Source organism: Molossus molossus, unplaced genomic scaffold (assembly GCF_014108415.1).
Source record: "Molossus molossus isolate mMolMol1 unplaced genomic scaffold, mMolMol1.p scaffold_m16_p_14, whole genome shotgun sequence".
Taxonomy (NCBI): domain Eukaryota; kingdom Metazoa; phylum Chordata; class Mammalia; order Chiroptera; family Molossidae; genus Molossus; species Molossus molossus.
Window position 1 is genome coordinate 44,713,313 of NW_023425349.1, and position 15,132 is coordinate 44,728,444.

At 44.4% G+C, this 15,132-nt stretch overlaps 1 protein-coding gene across 1 annotated transcript in view; it reads left to right on the forward strand.

The window, feature by feature from the left end:
• The window catches only part of GNA14 (G protein subunit alpha 14), a 157,522-nt gene extending 151,276 nt beyond the window's left edge, over positions 1-6,246 (forward strand). Inside the window, exons 4-7 of the mRNA XM_036261141.1 lie at positions 346-474; positions 2,089-2,218; positions 4,965-5,118; positions 6,056-6,246. Of these exons, the coding sequence (XP_036117034.1) occupies positions 346-474; positions 2,089-2,218; positions 4,965-5,118; positions 6,056-6,246 (604 nt within the window). The remainder of the gene's footprint in view (positions 1-345; positions 475-2,088; positions 2,219-4,964; positions 5,119-6,055) is intronic.
• The last annotated feature ends 8,886 nt before the right edge of the window (positions 6,247-15,132 follow it).

Consider the following 15,132-nt stretch of genomic DNA (forward strand, 5'->3'; position numbering starts at 1 on the left):
GCCTTCTATAATGGGCGTGGCTGAGGGCGAGTGTGGGAGGGGAAGGGTCTTTGGAGGTGGAGGGTAGATTCCAACATCTTCCTCCAGCCTTGCCATCTCTCTCACCAGTCAGACAGTGAGGGACTTAGAACCAGCAGGAAGTGATGGAACATCTGCAGATTTCCCACAAGGCTCATGGGAGCGCCCGACCCATATTCTCTCCAAAACAGTTGTAGGAGGGCTGCCGGTCAGGTCAGGATGGCACCCATGAACCTGAGCAGGCTTCTTCTGAGCTGGAGTGACTTCCCTGGAGTGTGATGACACTCCTTTCTCTAAAACGAGTCTCGGCGCCTTGTTCTCTGACAGTTACCTGACTGATATTGACCGGATCGCCTTGCCGTCGTACGTGCCTACACAGCAAGACGTGCTTCGGGTTCGAGTGCCCACGACCGGCATCATTGAGTATCCCTTTGACCTGGAAAACATCATCTTCCGGTAAGAATGTCTCCCTGACATGGTCCATTAAGAATTTGTCTGTGCAGGCTTGGAAGTCCCCCAAAGGATTCTTAAATATGGTATTCCTGTAAGGGGTTCTATCTTCCAGGGCAACATGCCCTCTCCATTATAGGGTATTTAGAATTGTGGTCGGTCTCAAGTCCTAGAATAGAGAGGGTCCCACCTCCCATTCCCCTCAGAGATGAAGAGTCTGGGATGATTCTTGTGTGTAACACCCCGCCTCTCACACACACAGATGTTATACTTCTGTAACCCACACATTGAATATACTGATGTCTTTTCCATGAAGTTGAAAATATTTCTCTCCCCTTTTGTTCCTTTCTCCAAGATTTTTCTTAAAAAAGAAAACTAAGGCCCTGGCCTGTGTGGCTCAGTGGTCAGAGCATCAGCCTGCGCACCGAAGTGTCGCAGGTTTGATTCCTGGTCAAGGGCATGTACCTAGATTGCACGTGCAGGGCACATGCGGGAGGCAACCAACCGATGTGTGTGTCTCCCTCCCACCTCCCGCCCCCCCCCCAAAAAAAAACAAAATCAATTCTCGGGTGAGGATTAATGACAACAAAAAAGAAAACAAAGAATCAATACAAAAATGTGTATTAAAAATTACATAAGAATATATAACTATTTTACAGCTGTATGAGGGTTGTCATGTATAAATACAGGATGATTAAGTAGGTCTTCATTGCATTTAATTATGGCAAAAACTGAGTGACAACATGGACCGTGCGCACAGCCCCGCGGATTCCATCGCACCTCTGTACCCATGGGCTCCCTTGATCTCCTGACAGTTACTACACGTGCTTTTTAGTTGAGACAACACAGGTCCTGTCACATCTCAGTGGTTCTGGGGCGCTGGGGAGCCCTGTGGCCACGCCCCGGGAAATCTGCATCTCTGTGAGCACCTTCCGTGCCCACGGATTTACCTAAACATTTTCGGCATCAGTGCAACTCCCCGAACCTGGATCTGGTCCACAGATGTAGTCTCTTTGGACCACTTGGTGTTTTAAGAAACTTTTGGGCCAACATTTAAAAACTGGGCTGTTTTACTGAAAACACGTGTTATCTAGTTGGAGGATCTGGTCACAGGGAGCCCGCATGTGTGTCCACAGCTGGCTCCAGCTGCGCTGCAGTCACCCCCGCGGACAGGCCCGGGCCTCTCGAGCGCATGCGCGTCTGCGGTGCAGCGGCCCACCCGGACTCCTGCGGCAGGCAGGCCTGGGGTCTGTCCCCGGCTGCGAGTCCCTCAGTCTCCTCACACGCACTCGTTTCCCACGTTGAACAGAGGGCACTTATGCATCTTTATAGGGAACAGGGGGCAGCATTCACCTGATGTAGGAAGGATCTGTGGATAAACTAGAGCCATGAAAACAGGAAGCGGCACAGGCCTGGAGAAGGCCAGTGGACCTGGAAGAGGACCCGACTTTGTACCCCTGTGGGGGCCGGGGCCCTGCAACGCCAGTGGGTCCTTGTGCCCAAAGCAGCGGTGCGGAGACGGTTCAGCTGAGGTCCCCTTGCCGCTCTCAGAGATTTCCGATTTCCCAGGCGGAAGGAGCTCGCATTCCGGCCTTTGAGAGATCTGTTTCTGTTGAACAGGATGGTGGACGTTGGAGGCCAGCGATCTGAAAGGCGGAAATGGATCCACTGCTTCGAGAGCGTCACCTCCATCATTTTTTTGGTTGCTCTGAGTGAATATGACCAGGTCTTGGCTGAGTGTGACAATGAGGTATGCCAGGTGGGGAGTCTGGTGAGCTGTGGGAGACAGAGACCTATTGTTTGCAGTTTCTGACCGCCAGCCAGCTGTGCCTTAGACTCCACTCCTGAGGTTAACTTGTCTTGCTGCTCAAAGTGTAGTAAGTGGACTGGCGCACAGACCACCTGGATGCTGGCTGGAGATGTAGACTTCCTAGATCAACCCCGACGGAATGAATCAGAATTGGCATGTTAGCAAGTTCCCGGGCGATACCCATACACGTGTCACTTTGAGAATCACTGACCTGGAAACCTGGTCTCACACTTGGGTGCACACTGGGATTCCATGGGTGCCTGGCAGGAAACCTGGTGGTGTGCGCGGCCGAGCGTGGGTCCCCGGTGCGGCGCGGGGCGGGGCCCCTCAAAGGCGCTGGCCATCAGCCTGGGCTGCACACTGAAATCCGCTGGGGACTTCTGAACAAGCACCACCTTTTGGACCCCACAGTAGAAATTCCTGTTGCTGGGTTTGAGTTGGGGTATCTTTTCCAAGCCCCCAGGGATGCTAACTACAGCTGAAGTTGAACAAGGCTATTTTATAAAAACTTGACCTGAGAACAGGCTTCCTGACCTGCAAGGCCCTAGCTGGGCTGGTGTGGAGAGTGGTCCCTGGAGCCTTTCGGGGCCTCCCGGACGGCGTCTGCCCTTCAGTCCCTGGAAGGGACCAGCTGCGGGGGCTGGGCCGGACCCACCCTGTCAGGCTGCCAGTGCCCTCTGCAGAGTCCTCAGCGCTGGCTGGGCAAGCTCCATGAGCTGGGTCTGCCCAGAAAGCGACACTGTCAGAGTCCCTTCTCTGTGAGGATGGGGTGGCTTCCGGGGCCACCGCTGTCCTCCCACCACCTCTTCTCCTGCCCTTCCCAAGGCCTCGTCACCTCGCAGAAAAACGTCTCTTGCTTCTAGGGCATAAAAGTAAGTCAGGAACTCTGTCTAGGATTAGGTAATAACTATGAACAAATCATATATATCTTGAGAGCATAATTTCCTCTGAGAAGCACAGTTACATTAGTTAATTAGTGGGGGATTAACCCATGTACTAATGTCATTGTGCAAAGAATAGAAATCTTGGCGGCTGCCCAGCTCTTCCAGTGGATACATTTTTTTTTTAAAGAAAGTCCTCAAGTTAACAGTATGAAAAATATGTCTCAGGAATTACTTTTGACATTTCTCAGGAAACTCAGATTAGTCAGGTGCACAAGGGACAAGTACTTTAAAAAGCCTGATATGCTAAAAAACTAAACATTCTCTTCTCTCCTAAAAAAAAAAATCACAAGGTATTTGGAGAAAAACTACATGGTTGCACTCTAGGCGCCCCCTTCTGGTTGTAGACAGGTGCTGCTCCCTCTCCTTGTGCTGAATCGTTTTGTGTTGTCATATGTTTCCTTAGAGGTGGTTATTGATAAGATCATAATAAATTTTAAAGAAGCTTTAAAAGCAATAAATTTCAGATCTTAATCCCCAAAAATATATTGAGCAGGAGCCCACATGTCTGGGAGTTGGGGGGAAATAGAGACTTAGAGCATGTCCCTCTGGGCTTTGATGTTTCTCAGAACTCCCAAAAGGGAAGTTCTTATTTATTTTTTTAATCCTCACCCTAGGATATTTCTCCATTTATCATCAGATAGAGTGGGAGGGAGGGAGAGAGAGAAACATCGACCTGACCAGGGTCGGGGACGAACTGCAACCCAGGCATGTGCCCTCGACCGGAATTGAACCTGCAACTCACCAGTCCACGGGCCGATGCTCTAACCACTGAGTCAAACCGGCCAGGGCAAGTTCTTATTTTTTTCCTCTTAGAAATACTTGAGAGCAAGAGAGCAGACTGCTGTGCAGAACAACTGTCGTCACTGGCTAAGCTCTGTATGTGCCCTGTCTGTTCTCCATAAATCTGAACTGCCCTGGCCGGTTTGGCTCAGCGGTTAGAGCGTCGGCCTGCGGTCCGGAGAGACCAGGGTTCAGTTCCCGCTAAGGGCACGTACCTTGGTTGCAGTTTGTCCCCGGCCCTGGTTGGGTCGTGTGGGTGGCAACCACTCGATGTGTCGCTTTCATGTCGATGTTTCTCTCTCTCTCCTTCCCTCCCACTCTATCTGAACATAAATCTGAACAGTTAGGATTTTTCTTGGCAACGTCTAAAGTCCAGAAAGTTTACTTTCCTTTTGCATAATTCCCACCAAATCCTGCTATTGTATGGGCCCGGGAACATATTTAAATTCTGTGACCAGCATTCCCATCCATACAGTAGGGACCCTGCTCCCCTGGAAGAGCACTCGGGCTAATCCCACAGGGAGCGTAGGGCTGGGTCCCTTCCCTCCAGCGTCTTCAAGGGTGGGGGCCCCGCTGGAAGAGCAGGTCTTCCCCTCATCATCCTGTGACCCCTGGCACGGTCTGAGGTCACTCCCAATAGCACAGGCGTCTCTGGGCCGAAGCTGTGAATGTCCCCTCCTGCGAATCCCAGTAACAACGCACAGAACTTTGTCAAATGTGAGCAGGAACCTTCTTTTCCCATACTGCACAAAAGCTTTTCTTATGTCCTCACATGTTAGTTTGGGGCTAGAGTTGAGGAGAGGGGCCCCCACATGCTCACCAGCTTCAGCAAGGACAGTGGCCCCCAGACTGCAGTTGGGTGAGGGCAGGTGGATAGAAATGGAACCGGCCATCTGACCTGTCGTTTCCAAAGTTCTGCTTTTCTTTCTGGGTAACGCGGAGCACCTCTTCTTCTCGCTTAGAACCGCATGGAAGAGAGCAAAGCCCTATTTAAAACCATTATCACCTACCCCTGGTTTCTGAACTCATCCGTGATTTTGTTCTTAAACAAGAAGGACCTTTTGGAAGAGAAAATCATGTACTCTCATCTAATTAGCTATTTCCCAGAATACACAGGTAAGTGTCCATCCTGTCCACCCCGCTGACATGAGCCCAGAGATCTCACCGTGGCTCACGGGGCCTCCCCGCCTGCCGCTACCCGGCTCCCTCACCGTCCCGCCTGCGAACGCAGCTCCACCCTGCCTCCCCCAGCCTGGGGTACACTTGCCCACTCCAGTTTGTTCTCTAGACCCGGTTCCGGCAACTCTTCCTCCAGGAAGTCCCCCAGCAGGTGCACTCCCTCATGCTCTGTTGGTGGCCTGGGTTTACCCAGCTGTCTCCCCATGGGGCTCCTAAGGGCAGAGGCTGTGCCTGACTCACCTTTGCACTCCTAGTGTTGCTCAGAGCACCTGGCACGTCCTGTGTTAGGGTGGCAGCCCCTTCCCCAGACACAGAGTCGACACAGGTTCTTTGTGTACATGACCCATCCAAGGCAGGAGAGTTTGTGACCTAGTGCTGACTCCTGGTGCCGGAGGTGTCAGATCAGGGAGCTTGACGTTGACCGAGGAGCAGTGTTTTAGCATTGTCCTTTCCTGGCTCCCTGTGCCGGCCCTGGGGCCCGCAGGCTTTGAGACCAGACTTGGGTGCCTGGCAGCCTTGGCTCCCCTCGTTCTTCCTTTCCCCTCTCTTAGCCCACACGTCTGCCTGCCCCAGCTCCCCAGAATGACCTCTCTTCAAAAGTGGGCCAAGCCAGAAAGTTAGATTGAGTCACTATTCTTCAACACGCTGCCTTAGAGTACAATTTTTAGATACCAGTAGACACATTAAAACACTCTTTTCCAGGTTCATGATGAGCTGTAATAAAAAAATCCTGTGCCCGGTTCACTATCCTCTAGCAATAAGAGCTTAAAGAAGGACCCCAGATAAGAACAAGAGGACAGTGGAATTAATTTGGGGGAGTAGCTGGTGGCGAGTTGGTATCCTTGCTTATTCCTCTACCTGCCCTCATGCCCAGGACCGAAGCAGGACGTGAAAGCTGCCAGAGACTTTATCCTGAAGCTCTACCAGGACCAGAACCCGGACAAGGAGAAGGTCATCTACTCCCACTTCACCTGCGCCACCGACACCGAGAACATCCGCTTTGTGTTCGCCGCCGTGAAGGACACGATTCTGCAGCTGAACCTGAAGGAGTTCAACCTGGTCTGAAGCGGCTGCTCACTCCTCTCGGGGACGCCGGGATGCGGGATGCGGGATGCGCAGGCCCCGGTGATCCACTTCCAGGAGCCTCTGCCAGGCCGCAGGCTGGTCCCGCGGCGCAGGCGCAGAGACGGGCTGGAGCGTGTCAGGCGCTGAGTTTTAACAAGACTTCTGAGAGCCTTGGTTCCAAAATTGTTTTTACATTTCTTTTCTTGACTTTTAGCTGTAAGACTTTGTGTAATTATTGAATTTGAGGTTTTATAGAATTTTAAAAAGCCATCATGATTTACTGTTTGGTTGTTTTGTTGTTGTTTTTCTAAAAATAAGTTTAAGTGTGTTTAACAGCCATTAAAAACCACATAAGGGCAGGGTCGGGGGCTGTTAATTTAGAGATCATGCCTTGAGACCTCCAGGATTCATTTGAGTAATTTCTGTTTGTTTTTTAATAATTTGAGATTTAAGCTTTTTGAGGCATTTTTGAGTGTTTTTCTCTCTCTATGCTGAAAAATGTGATGCTTTTACCATCTCACCACAGATTTTTTTTTTGAAATAGTTTTTTTGTGGTGTATGAACTTTCTAAGCCAAATGAATGACTATGTCAGAACATCTACTTTGGTTCCCCATGCATAAGGTGAATGGGCTCTAGACAGCACGTATGTTATACTGCTGCAGGTATGTGTGTACATGTATATTCCCGTGTACGTGACCAGGCCTCATACACTTAGGAAATGGCTAAACGCCCCAACTGTTTAACGAATGCAACGCGACCCGCCAGAGTCCTGATGCCCCAGGATGCTGTGCCTTTGTGAGGAGGCTGAGAATACACCATTCTGCCGTTCACTCTGTCGTTGTGTTTCTCTGAGCCCGTGGTTGATTTATGGTTCTGCTCCTAAAAAGAAAATTGCTGTAACTTAACAGTTTACTCAGAAACTTTCTAAATGTCCTTGTAGGACAGGAAAAGTAATTTCACCCCTACTTTCTTGGTTTGGGGCTGAGATCTATTCCTGTAATAAAGGAGAAATTGACAAGAGAAAAACAGAAGTTTAATAGCATGTAACCTCCTGTGTACATGGGAAACACCCAGGAAAACTACGTCTCCTGAAAGTGGCCTAAGCCACCACCTGACGATGGGGGTGGGAGAGGCCAAGTCAGGGAGGGTACCAGGAAAAGCACAGTAAACAAGGGTAGGCTTGTCTCGTAGACGTAATGTGGTGCCTTCTCCACTGATGAGCTTCTCATGATTTGGAGCCCTCCTCCTCCTCCGGGTACAGAGCGGGAAGCACCCTTACAAAGAGAGTTTCTCTTATAAATTTCCCTTATGAAAGTGTCACTCCTTCTACATTCTCAGAGTTTTTCCTGTGTCTGCTGTTTCTTAAAAATAATCAGCTCAAAAAAAAAAAAAAAAAATTCTTATGCCAAAGAGGCATATTTTGGGTGGTATATTCTGCTCCCCTTTGAAACTTCAAAGGAGTTTCAAAGACCAGAAGCTGAATTTGGTACATAGTTGGTTTATTTCCTTGAACCAGTTTCTTAATCTTGAGACTAGGTCAGTTCAAGTAAATAGTTGTGTCTCATTTCAGGAGATGGTGTTGCAGGTGGGTTCCCAAGGTTAGGCCTGTATGGTTGGAGCAAATTATAAACTGAGTCTGAGTCTTGAGGGCAGCTAGTCAGAAGACTTCTAGATGAAGCATCCTGTGCAGTTTGAATGTCTCTGATGTCACCGAGTGTTCTGTAAACCGAGGGGCCCACACGACACAAGGCACAAGGAGTATCTGAATAGGAGCTATTGTGGCCATGTAGCTGAAGTTTATATCCGTCGTTCACATTCAGTTTGCAGGGCTTTGGGAAACTCTTTTGCAAAAACAACACAATAACTTCTATAAATGACAAAAGACTTAAAAATGGCGATAGTTAAAGATTTGATGGGATTTTATTATAATGCAGTTGACAAGGAAATCTGATTATTTCTGTGACATCCATTTAAAGATAACCAGAATTACAAGTGACAACATACCAAGGCATATCAAGATTTCTAGGAATATCACAGAATTGTGATTCCCAGTTAAAAGAGTGGGAAAAAAATTGGAAACATTACTTTGAAGAGTTGTAGTCAGATTATTTGAGGAAACTAGAATTCAGCATCCAGTCCAGTTTACAGGTAGGAAACAAAACCTCCGGTGGTTAACAGGACTAGAATCACACATCCTCAAGGTGCATTATAGTTTCTACTGAGCTTCAATTTTCCCCATAATCACCCCATTTTACCAAAGATAATTACAGTAAAACTAATCTGTTTGCAAAATAAATCTAGTCTCAATAAACTTGGCCTGATTATTTTATATAGATGCAGCAAGAAGACTAATTGACCAGATATAGGCATTTTAAAATCTGCTTTGCTCCAATTTTTCATAAGAAATCTCAGGTTGGACTTTAAAAAATATATATATGTTTTTGATTTTTTAGACACAGAGAAACACTGATCGGCTGCCTCCTGCACGCCCCCTAGTGGGGATCGAGCATGCAACCTGGGCATGTGCCCTGATGGGGAATCGAACTGGGACCTCTCAGTACATAGGACGAGACACTCAATCCACTGAGCTACACTGGCCTGGCAACAGCTTGGACTTTTTAAAAGCCTTTCAAGGCTGAAAGCCAAAGTCTTGCCCTCAAACTCTGCCTGCAATATCTATATATTTGGGTTATTTCCTCTCCTCTCAAGGTCCCCAATATATCCTGAGGTTACTGCACCTGCCAGGAAGTGGTAAGGCTGCCAGGAAACCTATAAGCAAGGTACCAGGCAGCTTTTCCAAAGGGCTTTATTAAAACTCCTTAAAACTGTCTGGTCATATATGATTCTTTGTACATTCTCAAATGTGACTTTTCAGTCAAAGTCTTGGTAGTAAAACCAATGTTTCCAATTGTGTCCTGTTACAAGAAGAACAGATTCTATTTGAACTTATGCAAATAACTATGTTGTCATGAAAACAAGAATACTCAGAATTTGCAAATTCTGGAGGAATAAGGTAGGGAGATGAATAGTTGTTTCATCTTGTTCATAAAAGTATACTTACCAAATTACTGTAAGTCACAGATAGTTTAAGAGAAAAGAAAAAAGTTTCCTTAAATCTGGAAAAACAAAACGTTAAAAGAGGTATACAAATTATAATCATCCTTATTATTTAATTCAGTCCCAGATCATAAATCCTTCTTGATCTCGTTCTTTTTGCAGTTTTATGAATCTACTTTTTCCTTAGAATTTTCTTGGTTAATTCTTACCCAGTTCAGTGGTATAATTTGAAAGTTATCAGAAATCTGTACTTTTCAGAGTTCTTTCCATGAATCTCCCTGAATATGAAGGGCTTTTGCAAAAGCAAAACAATATTTTCTGGAAATGACAAAAGACTTAAAAATGGTCATGGTTAAAGATCTGGTGAGAGTTCATTATAATACAACCAACAAGGACATTTGATTGTTTCTGTGACACACAGTTTAAGATAGTACCTGGAGTTACAAGTGATAACATTATACTAGGACACAGGTTTCCAGGAATGTCATACAATTTCTGGAACACATATTAATAACATGTTTTTCTACAAATATGACTTAAATTTTTTTTTTTGCTTTACTTGTCAATTCTTCCCATGTAATATAACAAAAGCCTAATTAGTTTAATATCTCTTTTTACAAGGAGAGAGAAATCTTGAGATGTTCTAGGGGCCCTTTGAAATAGTCCAAGTTAGTTCAAGGTAGGAAATTTTCCCAAAGTATCAAGTTTTGGATACTTGACAAAATAGGATCACAGATCATTATGAAACAATACTTAATCACCTACTTAATCAAAGTGACAATAAAAAAATTTAAAGGCAGATAAAAAAGTTACATACTTGTGAGCAAAATTTAGCTCTTCATATTAAGACAACTTGGTTTTCCTAAGTAATCAAAGACCTAGTGATAAAGATAATATGAAGCACATGATTATTTTAGTAGAGCAAAACCTTTGCTTTCTTAAATGACCTGAAAGAGTAAAGAAAAACCTTTCACAATTTTTCATCAGGAGCAGACCAACAGTTCAAGACAATCCTGTTAGCAGATGAAAGAAAACTACATTTCAGTTTTATATAAGTACACTATTGATATTAAAGCTTATCTTTAAACCCTTATAATAAAGTAATTCCACTTCAGCTAACTTAATTACACAAGGGTCCCTCTCTTTCTCATTTTCCAGCTTTCTATATGCATTATTTTTTTCTTTATTCTCCACTTGGCAATTTTGAAACAACTGATTGTACTTTAAGAAAAAATTACTCTTGTCCTGGCTGGTTAGGCTCAGCGGTTGGAGCGTCGGCCTGCGGACCAGAGAGTCCTGGGTTCAGTTTCCGCTAGGGGCACATACAGTACCAAAAAAGAAAAAGAAAAAATTACTCTTTCCCTTAACAAAAATGCATCTCCATACCTCATGCATTTTCTTAACCAAAAACACATCTTAATTTCTGTGCATATAAAGGTTTCCCTTACAATTTCTACAGTTTTAATTACATATAATAATTAGAATTCCCAACCTTTAAAACCTTAATTTTTTTTTTTTAGTTTATACCAAGAGCAATCTTTTATTTAAACTCATCTTTATTGTTGAATGTATTACAGATGTTTCTCCCTGAAACCTTAATTTTTATTGAAAACTAAGTAAGCAATTTTGAACTGCTACACACCAACATTATGTAGATTGGCAAATTTCTCAATACATTTCATAATTTCTAAAAGCACATCCTTCTTCTTCCTTCTTCATAGTACAACTGTTCAATGTAGCACAAGACGTGTTTACTAACAGGCCCAAATAGTTTCGTTACTTTGTAACAAGAAGCCAAGAGTAGACAAAACTATATTCAGTAATCAATGTTTCAGTACTTTATCTTATTTGGAAATTATGTAAATGTTGAATGAATTTCTGTCATTTAACTTAACAAAAATTTAAGGTTTCAAGTTACCCCAAAGATTTGGAACCTATTTTAAACTAGACATATGTTATAAAACTTCATAATCACTTAAAAGGTCATTGCACTTACATCTATTTAATTCACTTGTTTTTAAAAATCATATATAGATTCCTCCTGAAAATTTCATGAGACATTAAACAAAGTTATTCATCATCCTGTTATTTTTCTTGCTGACAAATTTTGTAGCAAAGGTAACATGAGCCTATTTGACTAATACACCCTGGTGGAATAAACGTTGTATGTGTGCATTATATCCAATGTTGACAAGTCTGAACGCATGCCTACTTTAATTAAGTCAACTTAAACTAGCTTTTATTTACTGAGTATTTCCCAGATCATGTGAACTTAGAAAACATTTGGGTTAGTTTTCATATTTCTGAGTCTATAAATACTCATTTCATATAAACACACATTTTAAAGCCAACTGAATAGAGCTCTTCACAAATTAATGTTGTCCTATCACCTGGAGGTAGAAAAATATCACACATCTACAACATACATATAGACATAAATGTGCAGACAGACACAGAGACCTATGGCTACTGTTACAAAATGTTAGACATGAATCAGGTAGAATAATACAAAACTGACCCAGCTGGTGTGGTTCAGTAGTTGAGCATCGACCCATGCACCACGAGGTCACGGGTTTGGTTCCTGGTCAGGACACATGCCCAGGTTGTGGGACAAATTTCCAGTGGAGGTATTGCAGGAGGTGGCCAAACGATGTTCTCTCTTATCGATGTTTCCATCTCTCTCTCCCTCTTCCTTCTCTCTCTCTAAAATCAATAAAGAAGAAAATAAATTTTTTTAATAATACAAAACTCATTAGTTTATAAAAGAACAGTTGGATCCAAATTGTGTTTCTGGAAGATGGACTAAGTTGAGTTTACCTACTCAGATAACTAAAACTTTTTTTCACCAGTATTTGTTAAGGCGCAAGCTTTTTTTTGTTTTTGTTTTTGTTTCTTTTGCCCAATTTCTAAACAGCTTTTTCCTTCTGATGAGAGTCATCTCGTTAAAGTTGACATTTCAAAGAGATGGCTCCCAGGTCCTAAAGAAGATGAGGGTGGAAAATTTCTATCTCAAAGGCACAGAGAAAGCATCCACGTTTTCTCCAAGGAGTTTTGGTGTATTTGCCTATTATCAGACATCTCAGGTCATTACTCTTCAATTTTTTCCTCTACTAAGTGCGGGACAGTTCTATTAGCAACGACCCAATCTTTTACCATGTGTACAAGCCTTCTGAGAAGGAAACTGGTAAGGATAGGTGGACTTCATAGTGCTTATATAACTGCACTTCTGGTTTGGTCAAGATTTGTAAGACAAATACAGTTGTTTCCAATTCCTCAAACAATTGGGTCACCTGCTCCTCCAAGTACATCATCTTCAAGTCACTCCGTTGTATCAGGGAGAAGATCTCCGTTCCAAGACAGAAATCAACAGATTCTCATGTTCTGAAATTTCAGGGTTTCATGCAGTATGCCTTTGTCACGTTTGTATAAAGTGTTCAAGAAAGGCCTCCAAATGCTCTCCTTTTTAAGTGTACAAATTCAACCTTGGACCAACTCATTTGAGGGGGAAAGCCTCTATTATTTCTTCTCTCAGTCCCTGGCGGCTGGCTTCCAGCTGGTCCCTTTCCTCCTTGTTGCAGGAGGGCTGGGAGCAGCTCTGGCCATGTTTCCTGCGGGCATTTCCCTCGGCGCTGTCTGGCCTGTCTGATCAATACAGCATGATCATGAGTGGGATGCACACCCCTGAGCAGCCATCAAGGCTCCTGTTGAATGGGGTTGTGAATGGCCACTGAGCTTTCTCTTTTCCCAATCTCACAGGATCTTCCGAAAGTGTAGGTAACAAGGGCTTTGTAATTTCATCTTGTTAAGAGAGTCCCTTGTCTGGATGCCACATGCTTTCAAGTTCTCTTTTCAGTTCGAGCATTCCATAGGTCCCAGAAAGACAAATGTTTAGAAAGAGAGCTCTCTAGAATTTTTTTAACTATAAAAGTTTTTCAATTTAAAGGATCCATTGCCTGGCCATTGGTAAGAAGGATATTCAGTGGTATACTAATTTCAACAACTCAAACCAATAATCCTTATGACTTACCTGTGGACACAAGAGGCTTCCCTAAAGAGGTTGCAAAAGAGGCACAAAGTGCACTCCCAGAGACAAAAGGCTGGGCCAGGGCCCCGTAGGACAAAGTCTCCTGAGAGAGTGGGGCAGAGACGCTGCTCGTGGCCCGAGTCTCCGATTCCCAGCCGACCCAGCTGCTGCCGGAGGCCGCCCACGCTTGCGTCTTCCAGCTGGTGGAGACCAGCAAGTATTCTTCACTGGTCAAAACAGCAAGTTCTTAAGACACAGAATAAGACAAAAGGAAAATCTCATGCGACCTATGGGTTTCCTCCTTATTACAAATGACACACACACACACAAAACAGACTCAACAGAAAACATCTCTGGGAGGAAAGGGATCAATGGAAACAAGAGTACAATAAAAATCTTTACCAGAATCTCTACACCCAAGGAACTAGTTCATATAAATATTTTTTCCTGCTTATCTGAATTATGGAAAGGAACAGATAGGTGAATGCTTCCGGCCCTCTCTCCTTTGGGGGTTCAGAGATTCGGGAGGGCCGACTTTAAGAATTCTCACCCTTTGTGGCTCCTGCTGGTGTCTCAGGGTCCGACCTGCGGGCTCCAGACCAAGAACAGTATCTCAGCAGGTCCCATCACGAGTTGCCAAACTGTATGTTAAGAGAAATGATTTTCCCTCTACGCTTCTAGTTTCTAAAGACTGAGACCCCATCCCTATATGAGAAAGATTAACAGGAGAAAAACAAACAAGCTTAGTAACATGTATCAGTGTGTTTTATGCATAGGTATATATACCCATACCTCCTGTCTACATGAGAGACAGATATCCAGGAATATTGAGCAACTCCCTGAGAGTGGCCCAAGCCATCCCCTTAAATACCTTCTTTACCTGAAGACACAAGAAAGATGTTGGGGGTGGGAAAGGCCAGGTAAGGGAGGTTACCAGGAAATGCACAGTCAAGAAGGATACGGTTGTTTTGCAGATTTATGGGAATGTTTTCCACTGATAAGAGTTTCCTGTGATTTAGAGTCATCCTTCTCTTCCTGGTACACAGAGGGAGACGCCCTTACAAAGGAGACTTCTCTTATAAATGTACATTTCCCCTACGAAAGGATAACATCTACTAGGTTTTCAGAGCTTTTCCTGTGTTTGCTGTTTCTTAAAACTGATCAGCTCAAAAAATCCTTAGGCCAAAGAGGCGTATTTTGGGGTGGTATGTTCTGCTCCCCTTCCTCCTCCTTTTCAGGGCAGGTCTGTATTCATTCATCACGTTGTGTTGGAATTCCCTGAGCAGCTGGCTCAGAAAAGCAGCAGCAGAACTGCTTGGAAAGTACAGAGTCTTCCAACTAAAGGCTCGAGATGGTTTTGTTTCTGCTTTTTACTTGCAGGTGCGCGCGCACACACACACGCATCACATAGGGATTTAAAGTATGACATGTCTTATCTCCAATCAGTCTACACGATGTACCCCGATTAGTTAGGTACACTGTGGAGCAACATGTCAGCGTCCCTGGGACCGTGCTAAGCCTTCTGGTCAGCCAGTCAGGACAGGCAGGTTCTCATTCTGTTGGAACACTTCCAAGTGTGACACTGTTAAAGACAAGAGCCTCAGTGCTGGAAGAGACAAGAGTAATGCTGATAGCTAGCGATTCTGCCACAGCAACATTAAGCTTTCCCTCAAGAAATGAATGCAAAAGCAAGTTTTTGTGGGACCTGAGAAACAGGTTAAAATCTTATCTGGAATAGTAAAAGTCCAGAAATAGCCAGGAAAATTTTCACAAAAAAAAGAGATGGGGAAGTAGCTTTTAAGGT